General features: G+C 42.3%; 2 protein-coding genes across 8 annotated transcripts in view; one reads left to right on the forward strand and one right to left on the reverse strand.

Moving 5' to 3' along the window:
• The window catches only part of abch1 (ATP-binding cassette, sub-family H, member 1), a 39,596-nt gene extending 35,368 nt beyond the window's left edge, over nt 1–4,228 (reverse strand). Inside the window, exons 1-3 of one of the 4 annotated variants that reach the window (XM_050070802.1) lie at nt 4,135–4,228; nt 2,262–2,426; nt 1,622–1,734 (exon numbers count right to left, since the gene is read on the reverse strand). In XM_050070802.1, coding sequence (XP_049926759.1) covers nt 1,622–1,734; nt 2,262–2,343 — 195 coding nt within the window. In that variant the 5' untranslated portion in view covers nt 2,344–2,426; nt 4,135–4,228. Of the gene's footprint in view, nt 1–387; nt 567–1,068; nt 1,209–1,621; nt 1,735–2,211; nt 2,427–4,134 lie in introns of those variants that run through there. The other 3 variants (XM_050070803.1, XM_050070805.1, XM_050070804.1) reach the window with 3 other exon arrangements.
• Nucleotides 4,229–4,328: 100 nt separating this feature from the next.
• On the forward strand, nt 4,329–18,549 carry LOC126406509 (galectin-related protein-like). 4 transcript variants are annotated; one of them, XM_050070816.1, is made up of 6 exons: nt 4,329–4,469; nt 5,442–5,674; nt 6,227–6,319; nt 6,395–6,483; nt 7,212–7,395; nt 11,731–18,549. In XM_050070816.1, the coding sequence occupies exons 2-6, from the start codon at nt 5,642–5,644 to the stop codon at nt 11,872–11,874; spliced, it is 543 nt and encodes a 180-aa protein (XP_049926773.1). In that variant the 5' UTR covers nt 4,329–4,469; nt 5,442–5,641; the 3' UTR covers nt 11,875–18,549. The 4 variants fall into 4 exon arrangements, with proteins under 4 accessions (XP_049926773.1, XP_049926775.1, XP_049926772.1 ...); XM_050070818.1 differs by lacking the exon at nt 5,442–5,674 and having other exon boundaries at nt 4,352–4,469; nt 6,236–6,319; XM_050070815.1 differs by lacking the exon at nt 4,329–4,469 and having other exon boundaries at nt 5,032–5,674.
• Nucleotides 18,550–19,201: the final 652 nt, after the last annotated feature.

The following is a 19,201-nucleotide window of genomic DNA, read 5'->3' on the forward strand; positions in this document are numbered from 1 at the left end:
TTTGCCCAGTAATCTCTAATAACAGCCTTCTTTCACGGGTTTCCCCCCAGCCCGGTCTCCCACTAACTCCCTCCTTTAATCCAGCATCTCTCATTTTCCACTGAGGAGATTAGGGAGCTTGGATTGCGTAATCTGATGCATTTGGTCGACCTCACCTTTGGCACTATAGCCTACATCTGCAAAATGTACACAAAGGCAGATCTCATGCTGGTCCTGTTTAAAATTAGCCCGTGGCTGCTGGAGGTTTGAGATGGCAGGCTGATTTTAAAACCAGTTCAGATCCATCATCTGAGATAACGCTTAAAAATAAATTAAAGCCAACTCATCAGCTCAGCAGTAAATGTCAACTTGATGAAGGATAAAGCAGCAATCAAAACAAACACTCACCCTGATAGAAGGTGGAGGCAAAAAAACAGAGGGAGAAGTGGAGAGGATGAAGAGCAGATGATGAGTGAGTCCACAGACTGAAGACAACTCAAGAGCATGTGACACAAACATCTCATCTCAGTGTATGCAAAGTGGAAGAACAGGTTCAGATCACTGGCCGCCAGGTGGAGAACAGATGCTTTGCCTCTGAAGAATACCCTAACACACACACACACACACACACACACACACACCCTCCTCCACAGGTGTCTTTTCTCAGACTTCTACATTGACAGAAAATATATTTGCTAACCTAAACTTTGCACAAAAACAACAATTAGCCTATTAAATGGCTGCAGCTTTGCATGTTTCCAGATTCTGTTGTTTGGCGCACTTGAACGCATCACTTTGGGTTCTGGCAACTTGTGATTTTTACATTTTAAGTGCTTCATAATGTGACCACAAATCTAGAATTCTTACAAAATCCAAAACATAAAGGGTCTTCAGTTGCAGTCCCACTCTTCCAACCACCATCCCTTTGATAAACGGGCCTATAATTAGGAGACACTCCACACTGTGCCTCTGCAGGCTCTCCTGGCAGACACTTCTCTCTGATTATGGCCTCAATCAGCCCAACAAAGCCTCTTTTTTCCCATTCATGCTCTGCTCTGCTCTGTTGATCAGGGGAAAAAAATTCCCTACCTTGCCTGCCAAGTTGTTGCCAACTTGCGTCACCGCCAAGTGGAAGAAAACGGGCTTGACAGGCGCGCTCAGATCTCTCCGGAATCAGCAGCAAAAACGAGGCGAGCGACACACAAACTGTTAAAGAATGGCCACTGTCCGGCTATTTATAAACTGAGCCTCGGTAGCCTACATGCACCGAGCGACCAGCTGCTGCACTTTCACTTCTCCCTTTCACATCAGCGCGTCACACAGGATGTGAGAGCGCTGCAGAGGCAGTGCGGAGGGTGCACGGCGCTCCCTCTCTCCCTCCTGTCTCTCTCTCCTGTCGCTTAAACGATAAAAAGCTCATCCTCCCACTCTATAAGCACTAATTATCTCACTGAATATTGCGCCAAACATGGTTGCGGTTGCTGTTGCTGCGGCGGTGTGCTTCCTGCAGAGTTTATCTCCATCTTGCTGCAGCAGCAGCAGCAGCAGCAGCGGACTGGGAAGGCCTGCTGTCAAGGGACAGAGCTCGATCCTGCATGTTATTCGCGAAGAGAGCATCCTAAATTATCCAGCAGCATCTTACCCGCTCCTCCATCTCAGTGCAGTCTGCAGGTCCGGCCGTCGCAGCATCCCGACCGGCAGCCTCCGCGGCCATGGCAGCAGGGAGGAGGGCGCACCGGACAGCCGGCTCGGTCTCTGCACGGAGACAGGGGGAGGAGGGAGGGAGAGAGGGATGGATGGATGCGCTGTGGGACTTTTACACTGAAGTCTGAAAATCTGCTGTCTCTGTTGCAAACACTGACTGCCAACAGCAACCAATGACTTAGGAAACACTGGAGGATTATCTGTTCTGTTCACCAATTCATTTCTAATTCTGGGGCACAGGGTGTACAGGCTACAGACCACATGCACAAACCTGTAGCTGCAAGAGCTGATCACTCTCCACTGCAAAAAATATCCCTCTCACATGCAATTTAAAAAGCAGTGACATCTTATTTACTTTAAATTCAAAATAATTAGCAAAATTGCTGGTTTGAACTCAGTTGCTGTCAGTGTCTTATAAAATAAGTGGAATGTGGAAATACAAGAAACCATCTTAATATAAAATGCACATCATCTATACGTTAACACCAAATAACTTGGTGTGATTGATATTTTTGCAGTGTAACCAACCTGCCTGGAGGAGTGACTGATAGCCTGCAGTCATCTCATTTACCCTTCACCTTCAGTATTGTGTGTCTGCTGCCAGGGGTCTTGTTCGGCTGCATTTCTCCTTGACTTCCTCAAGGTGTGATGAAGATGCATCAGGCTGATTCATCTTGAAAGAAGCAAAACTGTCCCGCCCTTTCATCGCAGGCATGTTTGATATGTCTTCTCTCGTCAAAACTCTGCAAAAGAGATGTATGAACAATTTATATGGAGATTATTTTTAATATGTGGTTTGATGTTGTGGTGTAGTTCCCAAAGAAACCACAAGATGGAAGCACAAAACAAGAGACTCATCATTGGATAACAGACAATCACTGATGGTTAATGTTTAAAGGAGGAGAGCACTGTAGTACCTTCACGGATTTCATCAACTTTCAACCTGGATTAATCACATACAAACAGATGAGTTCAGTACCTGAGATCAATCTGGACAAAATAAGAAGTCGAGATGGTGTGCACCACATAAATCCTTAGTGAACTAGATTTAAAAGCGCTAGATACAGGTAGAGATCCAGACAGGGTGAGGATACCTCTGGCCCCCTGTGGGCTTTGACATATACAATTAAAGTATCACATAGTTTAAACAGGCTTTAAAGGCCCAAAAGAAGCCAACCATACTTGACCTAGCCAACCCAAAAGCTGCGTACAAAGATAAGAAAAACTCCACAAAAAACTCTTAAAAACACAAGAAACATCAAGAGAGGAGATGAAACGAGAAATCCTCCCTCCTCAGATTACTGGGGGTCTGACAGGAGTCAAAGGAGGGGGAAAGTTTTATCTCACTTTAATGGTAAAATGTAGAAATGCTGCTTTAAAATACTGAAGTGTGACGATACAATTATGTGATTAAGTCTCCTTGGAGATGCTTGTTGATCAACTGTTGTGATGAAGTCAAGAGAAGCAGGACGTAGTTGCCATGCTTAAGTCTGCTGCTGCTGCGCCCATAAAGATTTATGTGAAGGAAAATTGGTGTCACAGCACATGACCGTCTTTTAATAGCTTTTTTTGAGTCATTGTGGATTACACCGTACATTTGGGGCATTTATGTTTTTAAATCTAGGCTTAGGACTTGTCTCTTTAGTCAAGATTCTTATAGTTTTTGTTTGTTTTCTTTATGTAAAGTGTTTGTGGGTTATGTGAAAGTGGCTTCAAATCAAGTTTATTATAAAAACTAGAATTACCACTCCATGGTTGTATGCCTCTGTGCTCTAGTCGAGTTTCTCTTCCAGCTTACATCCACATATCTGTGAAAACATGGATGCTTTATGCACATCTTCCCCCTGACAGCGCGGAAGATCCACACAGTCAGCACAGTTTCAAGATCAGTGTCACCAATTCAGTAGCCTATCTGACTAAATATTTCCCCTCTGTTTCTGAGATGTGATGTTGAGTAATGGTCAGAAAAGTGTTTTATTCAGAACATTAAGATGTCACTGTGGAGTTGACTTTTGACCTTTTGGATGTAAAATGTCATCACTTCAATTTTCATGTGAGGTTTTGTCATAATCAGTAGGCCTATATAAATTCTTGACTCATGGCCTAAAACATATTTTGTGAGGTCACGCTGACCTTCGACCATAAAATTCTAATCAGTTTATTCTTCAGTCAAAGTGAACGTTTGTGTCAAATTTGAAGGAATTTCCTTACGGTGTTCTTGAGATATTGTGTTCACAAGGATGGGACAGACAACCTGAATAAAAAAATGCCTCCGACCACAGCTAAAAAAATACTCTTGATGGTTTTCTTTGGCAGAAAAATTGAAGGGTGATGTAAAAAATAGAAACTTTATGGATGTTTCTGCCTTTGAATTTCCAGTGTGTAGGATTTGGGGGGAATTTTAAGACAAAACTGAATATAATAAGTATGTTTTCTTTAGTGTATAATCACCTGAAAAGAATCCTCCTTTTTTTCGTTACCTTAGGACGAACCGTTTGTGTCTACATAGGGAGCAGAGATCGCCATTTTGCACCGCCATCTTTCTACAGTAGCCCAGAACGGACAAATTGAACACTGGCTCTAGATAGGGCCGTTCGGGTTTTCATGTTTTCACGTCGGCCACCGTAGTTAGCAGTTAGCCACTACGTGTACACACCGTCAGAAAAACGTTTTGGGTTTTTTTTTTTTTTAACATGAAACCACTTTATTCAGTGTTTTAGCGGCTTAAATCACCAGGACGGTTTGTGTTGGAGAGGAAGAGGCCTCTGCGGATGATTCAGCTTCCGGTAAAAACCTACTAAATCCCCCTAAATCTAACACACTGTTCATTTAAGCTAAATGCAAAACTCCCACTTGCTCTGAGGGACTGGTCAAGACTGTGTTAATGCTCCAACTTACTCGTTTTATCATTAATTTTACCTGTTTGAGTGTAAAACACGATGCTACTGCTGCCATGATTTGTGCTTAATGCCCCACTGTGATCACACACATTACAAATGTGTGTTTTCTTCCTTGAAGGCACTTTGAGAAAAAAACTCACATGACAATCATATCAAAAATTAAATAAGTCTAAAGGGATAAAAGAAGGCTTAATTATCTAAAGGGACCTGCAGTCTCATGTATTAAATCCTTTATTTAAATGGCTTTTAATTGGCAGATGCGTCAACCATCTATGAAAAATGACTTTCAAGTGTTGCTTTAGCTTGTAATGACTTTAAACGTCCACAGAGGGGCGGGATGGCCCAATTAAATGAAAGACACACACAATGAGAGAGAGAGGGGGGAGTGAAGATGTTTGCATGCACAGGAATGAACAGATAGAGAGGGAGTGGGGGGTGCTTGTGCAAAAGTCAATGACAGGGAGACAATGTTAATGTCCACTTCACTCAGTGAAAAGCAATCAATGCTCCGGGCTCACAACTGAGCAGAAACCTATCTATTTATAGCTTTTTGTAGCCTCAGAGGTTTAATCATTCAAAAGTATTGAGTGTGAACACTTTGGCCAATTAGGCCAGAGCCTCAGTGTGTCACACTTAAACTGGATACAGGACACGCCAGTGCACTGCAGCAGGCACACACTGAGCAGTTATTGTTCCCATCTAGAAATAAAACCCCAAAAGAGCCCAAAGAGCGCGTTGCCTAATTGGGTGAAGGGTTGAGGAAAATCTGTCTGATTAGCCCTCTCCAACAGACGGGGATTAAGCTTTTGGTCTGTAATTATTATGAAGCATACGTCAGCAGATATCCACCCATTTCAGAGAGACAGTGGAGCGGAGGGATGTCCTGCTAGGTGACTGAGCTCCCCGTGAGGCCCCGGTCAGACGTGGAGAGAGACCCACGGATAGGAGCAGGAACAGGAATATCCTCCTGAGTCAGTGCCACGACGCTGACACACCACACTCCCCCGGCAGGGCTGCCTCTGCTCCCTTAATAAGCATCCTATGCTATTCTGCTCAAGATGGCGGTGCAGGCAGCGGAAAAGGACGGAATAGTGAGTATTTTTGGGGCTTTGATGGCACCAGGATGGGTGGTTTCATGTGTTGGTGTTTATTATCTGTGCATAACGGTGTGTGGATTTGATTCAAGCGCACCGTAATGTCGATTATCCGGCGGCTTATTGTAAATGCGGAGCGCCGTGCGCAGCGCATTGAGAGCGCAAAGGCGACTCCTCTTTCATCTGTGGCCGGGGAGGAAATAGGAAATCCAATATGTTCGCGGTGAAATGTATCCGAGGAGTGTGCTCACCTAGGCCGCTCAACCGGTGTGCTGATACATGTAACGCAGTGCACGGTGCAGCTGATTTGCAGTTTATGAGGCTAATTTATTACCTCACATGGCGCACGGCAGGAATCCCAGATAACATGACAGGTCTGCTGCCACCTCGGCATTGTTGGGGACAGCCGCATGCAAGGCCACACTGTGTGTATTTATCAATAAACAGGCCTGCAGCCTCGTGCTGGGTGTCTAACCTGAGCCAGGCCGGTTTATAACCTACCTGATGCAGCGATAAATGACAGTTTGCATCCTGTGTCTTTTGTCACCGGTGCTGAAGAACGTGGAGGATGACCATCTGAACGACTCGCTGGAGAACCCCGGCCTCATCTCACCTGACAAGGAGGATATATCTCGTCTGCTGGTATGAAAGATGCCTTAAAGTGTTTCTTGTTTGATGCTCGCTCCGGGCTGTGCTTAATAAATTTGCTTTGCATAGACGGTGCCATTCAGCGGACGCATCCGGGGCGGCATGCGGCCAGGGAAGAAGATTATAGTGATGGGCATTGTCGAATTGGAGCCAGACAGGTAAGATAACACTTAACAATGCATGCACACCTTATCTGGAGCCTGGCTTTATCTCACCATATTTAAAATAGCCTTTATTATGTCATACTGGGTGATCTCAGAGATAGGCTTTGTGTTCTTGGGCCAGTTAGACTTGCACAGCCACTGTCTCCAGGACACACTGAGCAATGCGTGGGCAGCTACAGAGAATGGTGGCTTTTTAAGTATGCAGAGACAGGGCGTTCCCCAACCAGCAGGGAGAGAAAAGGGGGGAAAATGGGGAAAAACAGAGGACCCAGTGGAGCAGGCTTGTTTGGGTGTGTCCTCACCATACATGGAAACTTATGTCAAACTTGGAAGAAACCTCTCCATGACCTCATCATGTCCAGAGGCTGCTGCTGGCACAGCTTCCATGCCAAAGTTCATGTGAATGTCCTGGCTGACAGAAGTGCTCCGAGGCTCCCAAAACAGTTTTCCTTTGTTGCATCTCAGCAAGTTTGTTACTGTAATCATGCCCACACGCTCGCACAAAGAGGGTTGTGTGTAAACAGCACAGCTGCAGGGGGATGGAGGGAGAGAGGGGGGGGTAAACCCAAACTAGCAGCAGGGATTATGAATAATTAACACACAATAGGTTTGCTCTTACACAGCAGCAGCAGAATTATGCTTTTGACTTATCCCCAGATTAGTTAATGGACTCATATGCTGCCTGTCTGACTCCTGTCTGTCTGTTTCCCTTCCTCCCTCAGCTTTGACGTGAGCCTGACCTGCGGCCGGGACTCAGAGGAAGAGACTCCACATGACGTGGCCCTGAAACTCACTGCCCGCTTCACTGACCGGCAGTTCCTACGCAACGCCCGCATCTCTGGGAAGTGGACACAGGAGGAGGCGTCCACCGCCTACTTTCCCTTCATCCCTGATCAGCCTTTTAGGGTAAAGACCCTGTTTTGGTATTCATGATAGAGTCAGATGTCAGATGGTTCTGGTGCATCCTGTGTGCCAGCAGGTTCTGGTTGAACACATGTGCTTTTATGGAGCTTGTGGGATGCTCTCTTTGCCTTGAGCGTCCTTCTCCTTTGATCTGATTCAGACCTTTTCGTCATTATCATTGTCACAGATACTTACATGACCAATCTATTATTTTACACGCTGGATCTAATTTCTTTGGATCAGTATTTCTATCATTTCATGTCTGTGGGTTGGCTATACTGACACCGCTTTACAACATGACTCCATAAAAGCAAGCAACAGCAGTGGTCTAAGCTGGATTTACACTGAATAGAATATGTTTAAATGGGGAAAGGCTGGAGTATGCTTAAGAAGAACTTGTTTATACGTTGTGTTGTCCGACTATGTCAGAAGGCCAGTGTGTTTTCATAGCAGTAATGGGACCAGGCAGTCGACATAAGGTGCTAGAGGACAACACATGGTGCCAAAACAAGTGCAAAAGACAAGACGAAAACAGTGTGAAGAGTTCAAGCAAAAGCTTAGAGTGTAAGTGATAGTTGTTCAGACTGGGACAGCATGCACACTTCTTGGAAGTCTTCCCTCGAGGTCATTCATTGTGTTGCATGCATAAAGGAACCGAAGTGGTTGTGTGAAGATTTTAAAAAGGAGAAGTTGAAACCAGGCTCACTTTCACACCTCAGGACACCTGGCTCCAATCTGTATAAGTGGTGGGAATCTCCAGGCATCTCATGATTCGATCCAGATAATGATTTCTATTCATGGATTATTTTTTCTCACTGTTTGGCTACTTGCTACTTTTGAAACATAGCGCATTTGTCAGATTTATGATTAAAATAAACAGATGGATTAACTTGCATATGGTGTTGCTTCAACTTCACAGAAGTCTGAATGCTTCCATACGCTTTTAAGCCAGGTGGTGCCGGTCAGATTGTGTCCATCTGCAATTGCTCATGCTCTGCCACCCTCACCAAAACTCAAGAAGTAGCCTGGCTTGGAACATAACCGTGATGCGCATGTTTATGTCTGTTAAATTCACCGAACATACAGCCTGGTCTTACAAAATTGTTACAGGCGATCATGATGTCAAGAATGGTCTTACAAAATTGTTACAGGCGATCATGATGTCAAGAATTGGGCTTTGAATTTCTGATTATTCCCTTTTCTGCACCATTGGGGTGTGTGTGTGTGTGTGTGTGTGTGTGTGTGTGTGTGTGTGTGTGTGTGTGTGTGTGTGTGTGTGTTAAAAATTGAGTAGCAGGTTGCACCTTGTATGGCAGCCTCGGCCACCAGTGTATGAATGTGTGTGTGAATGTGATTCGTAGTGTAAAAAGCGCTTTGAGTGGTCAGAAGACGAGAAAGACACTATACAAGTGCAGGTCCATTTACCAAGTAAGAATGATCAAACATGTTAGTTTTCTGCAAGGTTTTTTGTGACCCTTTGCCATTTCAGTTCCCATGCACTTTGTTTGTTTGTTGCTTCCTTGTCGTCAGCATTTTTGAAATGTCTTTGAATGTGTTTTTCCTGTCGTCAGCGTAACAAGCAACCAACAGTGAGAGAGATAATCAAATGTTACAGTAGAAATGTATTTGCAGTTAAGAAATAAGAGACAAACGGGGAATGTTTTCCATGCGACATCATATCTATCTACTGTAAATACAGGCTGTATCCTGTGGTGGGCTGTTTCCTGCGTCAGGGGCAGCATCAGCTGTTTATATGTTGGACGAGATGGGGGTGGTGGTGGGGGGTTGGGCAGCAGCAGCACATATGCATGATGAGTAATTCTCATAAGACCCGAGGACTCTGTCCGCTCTAATAAGTTTGAATATGCATCATGAATAACACATATGGTGTTCACCTAAAAATATACAATGACGTGTTTCAAAGTGAACTAACCAGCTATAAAAGAAAAAGTTCAGCCCTGAGTGTCTTTTAAAGACACAGCAGCCACCGTCTGTGACATACTTCAGAGGTGATCCCCTGCGTCTGGTTGTGTAATATTAGCTCTCCGATAAAGTGCCATTGTTTGTGGTCGGAGCGTGACGGTGCAGGTCAGCACAGCCACGACTCCGTCAAAAGCTGGGGGCTGGAGATTAAAGCTGTCAGGCAGATTGCTTCCAAAAAACTGCCTCATGAATTCTGAGGCATGTGGACAGACACATGATGTGCTGTGTGGTTTCAGAGCAGGACGGCTGCTTTCTGTTACTGAGTTCATTGGAAAAAATCTGCCTCACACCTACAAGTTTGTTTTCCTTTGGTCCAAACTCCACAGAGAGGTGTTTACTCTGTTGCATTTTTGTGTCTGGTTTGGTAAGGTTCAATGTGCAAATACAAGCGAGCCAGAATGGACTCACTTTTGGTTTATTTATCAGTGTTTTGATGGCGTGGTACATGTTAAAACACACACAAAAAACAGCTGATATTAGGTCCAGATTGTTTTTTACACTTGCTAAACTTTTTAGACTCTACAAACAGGATTACCAGATGGCTGGTGAGAACACCCTCCTCATGAAACCTTGTGTTCAGTAGTTGTTTCCTGCACTTAGTTATAGCTGCATAAAACAATGTTTTTGAACAACATATGTTCAAATTGCATTTTTCTTTCCTACTGAAATGATATTAACTGAAGTAACAAATGCACAAAAATGGGGTGCGTTCAGCCAAAACAGTGGTGGTGTGTAGAACATCCTGTTGTGTATGTTGTGGGAGGGGGTTTATATATACGGCACTGTAGGGTTGCAGCAATATACCAGTTTTAAGGTATACCTTCATATAAAAGTTGTCTATCATACTGTGTACATTTGATTATCTTCGATATTGGAAAAAAATGCAACTGGACAGAGAATCTCCCCTTTATTTTAGTTATTTTCAAAGGGGAGACTTTTTACGCACACTTCCATTAACAAAATAGTTTCAGGTTTCTTTTATAGTAATGAAACGTTTGTTCAACCAACAATAACCCCTCCATTTTTCATTCCTTATAGGGTCATTCTGACTGATAATAAGAAATTCTGTAATATCATGATACTGTAAAATCACGATATTTCCTGAGATGGTTACCGTACCGTGAAAATCTCACACCGTTGCATACCTACGTCACTGCTGATTGAGTAACCTATAGTGACGTCTCTGGCACAAATGAGCATATTGTTCAGCCTGGAAACCGTAGCAAAATGGTGCACACTGTTTTCAGATTGAATGTACCCCTGATATATGATTACAAGCGCTTTCATTACTGTAGTTAAGTAGCTTCTTTATGCACTTTTACTTCCTAAGTATTCTCTAGAATCAGCAAATTTGCTTTTGGGGAATTATACGGTGGAGCAGGTTCATATACGCCAGGGATACTCAGCTTGCTTTTCTCAGGGGCAACTGGGAAGAGAGAAGGGCCGATGTGCAGCAAGGAAGGGCTGTGAGCTAGAATCAAACCTGCAGCCGCTGTGGCATGGAAATGCCTTTGTACATGGGGCGCCTGCTCTACCCACTGAGCTACTGGGCACTCCAACAAACACTTACAGTATATTTAATATTATTATCCCCAAACCTCTGGCATTCCAGGGTATTCTCCCTGGCACTCTTTCTTTTAGAATAAACAAGCTCTATTTTGATGTTTCTTTATGCACTCTGGTGCCTTATTTACATTCAGAGTACAAAAAAAATCCCAGTGTGAGTCTGTTTGTTGTCATTGTGAGTTAGAAAATAGCCAGGCCACCCGGGAACCTCTCGCAGGCCAGATTTGGCTTGTGAGCCGTAAGTTGAGTATCACTGAACGGTTTGTGGCATCCTGGTTTTAGGCAGGATGCCACATTGGCCCTTTCATGGTGACCACATGTAACCAAAATGATGTTTCCAGACTGGTCTTCAAAAGAGCTGCTCGAGTACGTGAACATGAACTGAGTTAAGATTTAAAGTGAGAAAGATAGTTAAAGGAATAGTTTCATATTTTGGGAGATAAAGTTTAATGTGACATTTAGCTTTAAAGGTGCTGGTAGGAGGATTTTGTTACTATTGGACAGAGTTAGCTGTTTCCTTCTTTCCAGTCTTTGTGCTAAGCTAAGATAAACTACGCTAACGTCTCCTGCCTGTGGCTTCATATGTTCCGTGCAGACTTTTCATCTAACTCTCTGAAAAAAAGCAAATGAGACGATTTAATTTTCCTAAATCATCAGCCTTAATTGCAGTTTGATGCTTGAGTGCTTCTTTATGGAGTGATTATAAATTGTAAATGACTTTGTTTAAGCTCATCAGTTTGTCTTCTTCTTCCTGTCTTTCCCTCCTTTTCTGTCATTCCCTGCCTGCAGATTGAGATCCACTGTGAGCACCAGAGGTTCCGGATATTCGTGGACGGACACCAGCTCTTTGACTTTTATCACAAAGTAAAATCTTTGACCTCTATCGACACAGTACGGATACAAGGAGACCTACAGATCACCAAGCTCGGTTAACGCCCCACCCCTCCTGCTCTGCAAGTCGTGTGTGAAGCAAGGACTTGACCACAGATGACCATCTTAACACACACACACACACACACACACACACACACACACACGTGCGCCTGTTACGTCATCACCCATAACCCATCATGCAACTCTGCGGCAGCATGACAACTGGAAAAAGTTAGAGTTCTTCTGCTACATTCTCATTCACTTCTTTCCATTCCTTTGTATCGAACCAGGGTTTGATGTGATGATGCTTCGAGGGTGAATGTGTTTGCTCCGTTTTCAGGTTTTTCTCTTTGTAGCCCCAGTTTTGTCAGATCAGGGATCTCACGGCTTATTAATAGCACATTCATTTTTTATGTCGAATCCTTTAGGGATGCTGAGGTAGAGGCAGGTGTTTTCGAGGATGGAATATTAACTTGGATGTTATGGTAACCAGTTACTCAGGAACAAAAATCTGGCTCTGAGCTGCTAATGTGAAAGCAAAGTGTTGAAATTAGATTTTTAATTCTGCAACTTGAGAGCATATAAAAATCTTCCAGAATGTTTTGGATTAACTGGAATATGCATGTTGATCAAGCTGGAAATAGACGCTGATCATAGTAGTGTTTTCACCCACCAACAGTGGCTGTAAAATCCTGCAGTATTGGACCTGAGCAGTGTTAAGATATTCAATTTGAGCCTTGACTAATTCCCACAAGGGCTGGAACGTGGTTTTCATATCAGATGAAACTGGTTTAAAGCCAAATGTTGCAGGTTGTTTGACGCTTTCAGATTTGATTTCACCCCAGCTGTATTTATTGTCGCAGTTATCCTCCAAAACCCAATTTTCTGCTCACAGCAGAGCACAGTATTACACCCAGTTTTCTCTGTGCTGATGTATCTCCAGCTCCGTATAGGCACTCCCCTGCCCTCCCTTGGGTTTAACCTAGTTGTCACGGTAACAAGCTGCACACTCATCGACCTAAATCCCCCAAAATGAGGATTATATCATGAAGAGATGTAGCAGGAAGCGTCCCGTACTGTACACTGTGCGTGTTGGTTGTGTTAGCGATCACTGCGGCCATTCTGTAAATAGAAAGTCCCATGTGCTGAACAGGAAGTAGAATTATGATGTTTGCTTTGTGGGCAAGGAGAGAGGAGAAATGGTTTTTAAATGAGTTTGAAAATTGGACTCTGCTCTCTGCAAACCTCATCTGAATTGTACACTAAACCGATATGCAACTAATTCTAATTTAAAAAACACTCTTCAGTATAGTAAGAAGAAACGGTCAAAGTGAAACCTTCAGCCATGTTCAACAGTCGGCCGGTTGTTAAGAAGCAGGATCGGATCCTGGTGGTATTCTGAATGTATAGTATTCATGTTTCTATAGTAGCATAGAAGATATAGTGATGCACAAAATTATTACTTACTGTCACAGGTTTTTTGTGGTACGGCTGGTGCTGTTATAGTCCATTTTCAGTCCTACATTATGTCTCGTGTTTTTAAAATGTTTCCTGAGTCATTCCACTTCAGCGTTTTGTCCACACTGAGACTTAAAGACGTTATAAAGCAGGTACATCCTTGTTTGATGCAGCTAGCAGGTTTTTATAAGCCTAACATACACAGCAATGTCTCTTTAAGCATTCCACTCTGAACAGGATGTCACTGAGGCAGAAAGGAAGTTATAATCACTACACAGTAAAAGCAGATGCTACCTGCAAGCAAGACCCACAGTATTAATAGAACTATGTCTGAAAGGGTAACTTCATTATTTTTCAACTTGGCCTTTATTTACACTTGTTTTTGTGTCTAAATTACTAAAGAGAACCGTTTTTGAAATTGGTCCTATACTGAGTAAGAGAGCTGCAGCCAGCAGCCGTGAAAAAGGCTGCAGTGTAACCATTTAGTGCATGTTTGCACCATCAGTTTACGTCCACTAAAAGTGCTTGTATTTGCCACTAACATGCTCAGACTGTTGTTCTAGGTGTCTGACAGTCAGTGGAAAGAATCCTACAGAGATAGACCTTTTTGTTAAGGAGTAAAATCCTTTTTGTTTAACCAGGAACAGCCACAAAATTGCCACTGCTACTTCCACCAGACTGCATGTAAATAAACCGCAGTTTTAGCATGTGTAGAGACAGCATATTTTGACATGTAACTGGGTGGATTAAGAATTTATTTCAACCAAAACAGAGTCAGTGATTGTTTGAACAGTGGAAAGATGAGCCAAGAGTCTGGTGGAATTGGCAATGGTGATTTTAGGGCTGTTTCTGGTTAACCAAAAAGGATCTTACTTTATAACAAAAAGGTCTATATCTGTGGGGCTTCTGTCCATAATGTGCCAGACTCTTCCGATAATAATCTGAACATGTCAGTGGCAAAAACAAGCACTTTTAGTGGACTTAAATTGATAGTGCGAGCATGTTTCGCTGCTGCCATCTACAGTGCTCTCGCTCAATACTGGATCATTTTCAAAAATTGTTGATCCCATTTGTCACGCAGACACAAAATCAGGGAAAAATGGGGTCCAGGTTGAAAAATAGCAAACTTTTTTTAAAGGTGCTCCGCTTACACACACAGTAGAACTAGGTACGAATTTCACTACAAAGCCTTCCAGGCACCATTTTCTAATACAGGGTTTATAAGATGTAAATTATGGCTTTATTAATTAATGGTAAATTATAAACTAATGCTTTACAAGCCAACAATAAGAACAGCTTTTCGGCTCCCAGGTTGTGAAAAATCCAATTTCTGTTTCTTTTGCATTTGGTTTATGCAGTTATTAATGTGGATAAACTATCTAGTAAACCATTAGTTCTGCAGTTATAAGTATTGATGAATAATTGGCAAGGATTCCTGACTTTCTTACTTTATAATAATGGTCTTAATGGTAATGTGCATCAAAAAGCTAAAAGGAGAAAGCGAGCATCATTCTGCAGGAGGATCAGCCAAGGGGATTTTTCCTATTAATGACTTATGACCCATAAAACATTAGGAAAATGTTTATTTGACCATGACTAAAGTCATTATTTACAACTTATAAACCCTTTGTAAATCCCTAAAGGATGACTCACTAATAGAAATTTATAAATGGCTTGGACCAAGCGTGAGAAGATTTGATCGTCTTTGGAGACAGATGTTCAACTTCATATCAAACGGAAACTGTAATGCATGCTCTTAATGCTGTGTCACCGTTCCCATCCACTTTTTGAGCAGCTCAACACAGCAAAGCAAACACTAGTAAGCAGTTTGCTACACAGAAGTACCGTTAAAACACTTAACATTGGATCAACACAAGCTCATTTTTCCATCACCTTTTGCTGCTGTGAATTCAGAGTAAGCTGAGACATCTGTGCAGAACAGTTGCACAGACTTTGCTGCAGGGCGCTCGGTAATTGATGCATACCTTTGCTCACACTAATGAAGCTTCCTTTCTAAGATTTCTGAGCAAACTTTTAAGGAAACCTCTTTGTAGAACATCACGTTACCGTCTGTGCACAGTGGGCTGCAGCTGTGTGCAGCACTCATCAGAGCACAGAGAGGCTTTCTATACATGCACTGAGTATTTATTGGCTCCTTTCACATAGCAATAAGGTCGCTGCTTGAAGACTGACTGCACCGGAGTAGGACTTGTTTTCTCCTGGTTGGTCAGACAGGGTCTTCCTCAGCTCCTCGTTTTTGCTTGGCGAGCGCTGGTTTATTTTCAGACACAAACAGGAAATGACTACAGTTTGTTATGAGAGGGCAGCGAGAAGTGCAGTTTGAAAGAATGTGAGCCAGTGTGATGCATTGTTAACTCCAGTATTACAACAGAACAAATGTGTACAAATAACGTGTGATTTTGTTGATCGGGTGTTTTTTGGGGTTTTTTTGATACTGTTTTTGTGTTCTTTCTATTAACTGGTGACCATCCATTTGTAACGCAACAGTCTCCTGTAATAACATAAGAAGAAAATGACCAGCAGTATGTTTCATGGACGTGTTAACAAGATGTGTGTTAAAGTTTTCAGCTCCTCAGCTAGGAATTATGGGGGAGGGAGATGAACAATTCGAGACTCCCTGAATTAAAGGGCTCTAACCAGGGAGTGCTTTTTGTGTATGTGTGAGCGTGTGTGCGCAGGAGGCTAAGCAGGGAGTGTGTTTTCTCAACGTAGCACAGTTAACAGACTGTTTTCCAGCTGTGTGTTTTCTGCACAGTTGGGTGTGGTGCAGGTATAAGCTGGCATGGTACTTGAGCAGACTTATGTGGTACTGTTGCACTTTAAAAAAGGTGTTGGTGTCCATTTAAAGGAACAGTGTGTGAGGTTTAGGGGGATTTAGTGGCATCTAGTGGTGAGGATTGCAGATTGCAACCACCTGAAGCCACAGAGGCTTCCTCCTCTCTTTTAAAGATTTAAGGCAGTAAAATCACAGAATAAAGCAGTTTCACAGTACAAATTAGTGTTTCTCCAGCGCTGTTTTACTTGTCAGAGGCAAGCCACTAGGCCAGCACCTGCTCACCTTTTTTTCCTGACAACTTCAGATCCCAACATTCAGGAGGTTTTTACCATGAGCCAAATTATCCGCAGAGGTCTTCTCCACAGTGCGTTGGATCCATACTAAAAATGTACATAAGAGCAAAAACCAAAAATGGCAAGAATATATTCGACAATTTTTACAATCAGGCTTTCACCTCACCATCTGCATCACCAATTTCCCATTTCCAAAACGTTTGTAAGCATGGGACAAAGTTTCTCCCGTCAAGTCTGTTTTTATAGATAACAGCTTTTGTGTGGGAAGTTGCGTACGCCTCATTCAGACCTCGTATTGTGCATACGCAATGTTTCTAAATGAGACACCAGGTGATTTAAACCGGTAAAAACAGAATAAAGCAGTTTCTCTTTTAAAATCTGTGTTTTCTGATGCTCTTGATATAGAGGGGCTTCTAACTACAGTTGCCAATGCTAAAACACGAAAGGCCTTATCTAAAACCAGTGTTTGGTTTGTCAACTCTGGGCTACTGTAGAAACATGCCGGTGCAACATTGAGATCTCTGCAGACAAGGAGCCACTCTCTATGTAGATATAAACGGCTCATTCTAAGGTAACGAAAACACAATGATTCTTAATTTTAGTTGATTATACACCAAAGAAAACTCCATAAATCCTACACACTGGACCTTTAAGGGACACAAAAGTGCTTAGTATTCCAGTAAAAACAAGTTAAAAAAAAAAACATTTTTGGTACATGTCCTTAAAAAACTCAACACATATTTGTGCTTCTTCCTGAGTTATAGTGTTAAATACAACAAGTCCCAGTTTCTGATCTCCTAATGATCCCATATATTTTTAAGATCCCAGAAAACTGTTATTTTAATTGTTCTGTAACCCTTTAAAAATGCAACTGAAAAACTGAATGTTATCCTCTTCCTGATTGTAATCTGATGATAAATACCCAGGTGGAAATGCAGTTTATTTACAGGCTGATATATGAAATAGACAACCCTTCCTACCCTCAGTTAAAAATCGAAGGGTGTCTGATGTAAAACATGATTTGACCCAGGTCTGTATGTTAACCTGCTTTTGGACTTTGGATGTACATATTAATGAACGAGGCCTCACAGGCTTCTTTTCTACACGAGGGGCACCGAGCTGGTTTACAAGTGGAAAGCATTTGGTTGTGCATGTAAGCTTGTACCTGGCATTTTGTATACATGAAAGATTGAGGTATTGTACTGCCAGTTTTTGTTCCAGTCAAGCATGCTCTTTTTTTCCATCTGCTTTATAAGGTGTGTTCCTAGGGCAGATTTTCCTTCGACCTGTTATTGCCTGGTATATATGAAGATTTCAGTTAATCACCAAATTACAATCTTTAATTGACCCCTGACACTAAAGTATGTAAATCAAGCTTTTTCCCCCCTCGGACTTTTAATAAATAGAAAAACACAATGACTTTCTAAAAAGTGCTAAAACCTACATGACATTTTGTGAGAGCGGCTCCATCATGATGTCCATTTATGAAGTGTCCTGAGTAGAAGTAGGCTGATCTGTTGCTAATGTGTTGTGTGGTTGTACGATCATGACATCATTTCTATTTATTACAGTGTAACCAGCAGGGTTGTGTGTGGTAACGTCATACCTACTGTATTGGTACCGTACTATTTTCTGCTGTTTATATGAAGGCATCTTGAAAAGTTGTTTTTTATAATGATGAAAGTAACTGAGGTCAGATGTCACATATTGTACTTTCCTGTTTGACAAAAGGAGATGTGTGAAAAGAGTATTGGATAAAAGATTTCTTTTAACTGCAAAAATCAAGGCTAACCATCATTTTGGCTTGTGTGTTTTCCGACTCTGAGGATCACCAGGGTGTTTGCTGTTGTGACTTTGATCTTCTGGAAGTCTTTTATGTTACCAGGCATAGTGTCGGCTGTTTGATACGCTCTTTTTCAGCTGAGCAACTCTCTGTTCGCCACAAAAAAAGCTGCTCCACAAAAAAACAGGAGCACTTCTCTTTCTGTCATGATGCAAATTCCTGAAATATCCCGAGATGACCCTGATTTTGTCTCATTGAGAATGTGCACTGGACCAGAGTTTAGATGAAGACAGTACATTCTATCATTGTGTTAGACCTCTCCAAAAGTTTTTTTTTTCTTTCTCCTCATGCTTTTGTAAAAACAGCTACTTTGCAAACCAATAAACTTCTCATCTTGGAAATGTGCTTGCGTTCAGTATCTCTGTCTCAAAATGCTCAGATGCTCAACACTGAATATTCACCCAGATGACAAATAAAACAAGTAGCTACATCCCTGTTAAACTCAATGACTGGCTAAAATAGATGAAGGATTCTTATACTATGAAATGTTCAGTCTTCAGTACATTTAACACAATTTTGCCTGCAGACTATGTTGTGTCTTTTAAGTCTTTAACTTTAAGCATTTTACCACAAGAACTCTTCCTAATTTGAATTATAATGGGTAATGTAAAAATGTATACACTCACCAGCCACTTTATTAGGTAGGCTACACCTTGCTAGTACAGGGTTGGACCCCCTTTTGCCTTCATAGATTCAACAAGGTGCTGGAAACATTCCTCAGAGATCTTGGTCCATATTGACATGATGACATCACGCAGTTGCTGCAGATTTGTCGGCTGCACATCCATGATGTGAATCTCCCGTTCCACCACATCCCAAAGGTGCTCTATTGGACTGAGATCTGGTGACTGTGGAGGCCATTGGAGTACAGTGAACTCATTGTCATGTTCAAGAAACCAGTTTGAGATGATTTGAGCTTTGTGACATGGTGCGTTATCCTGCTGGAAGTAGCCATCAGAAGATGGGTACACTGTGGTCATAAAGGGATGGACACGG

This window comes from Epinephelus moara, chromosome 19 (assembly GCF_006386435.1).
Source record: "Epinephelus moara isolate mb chromosome 19, YSFRI_EMoa_1.0, whole genome shotgun sequence".
NCBI lineage: Eukaryota > Metazoa > Chordata > Actinopteri > Perciformes > Serranidae > Epinephelus > Epinephelus moara.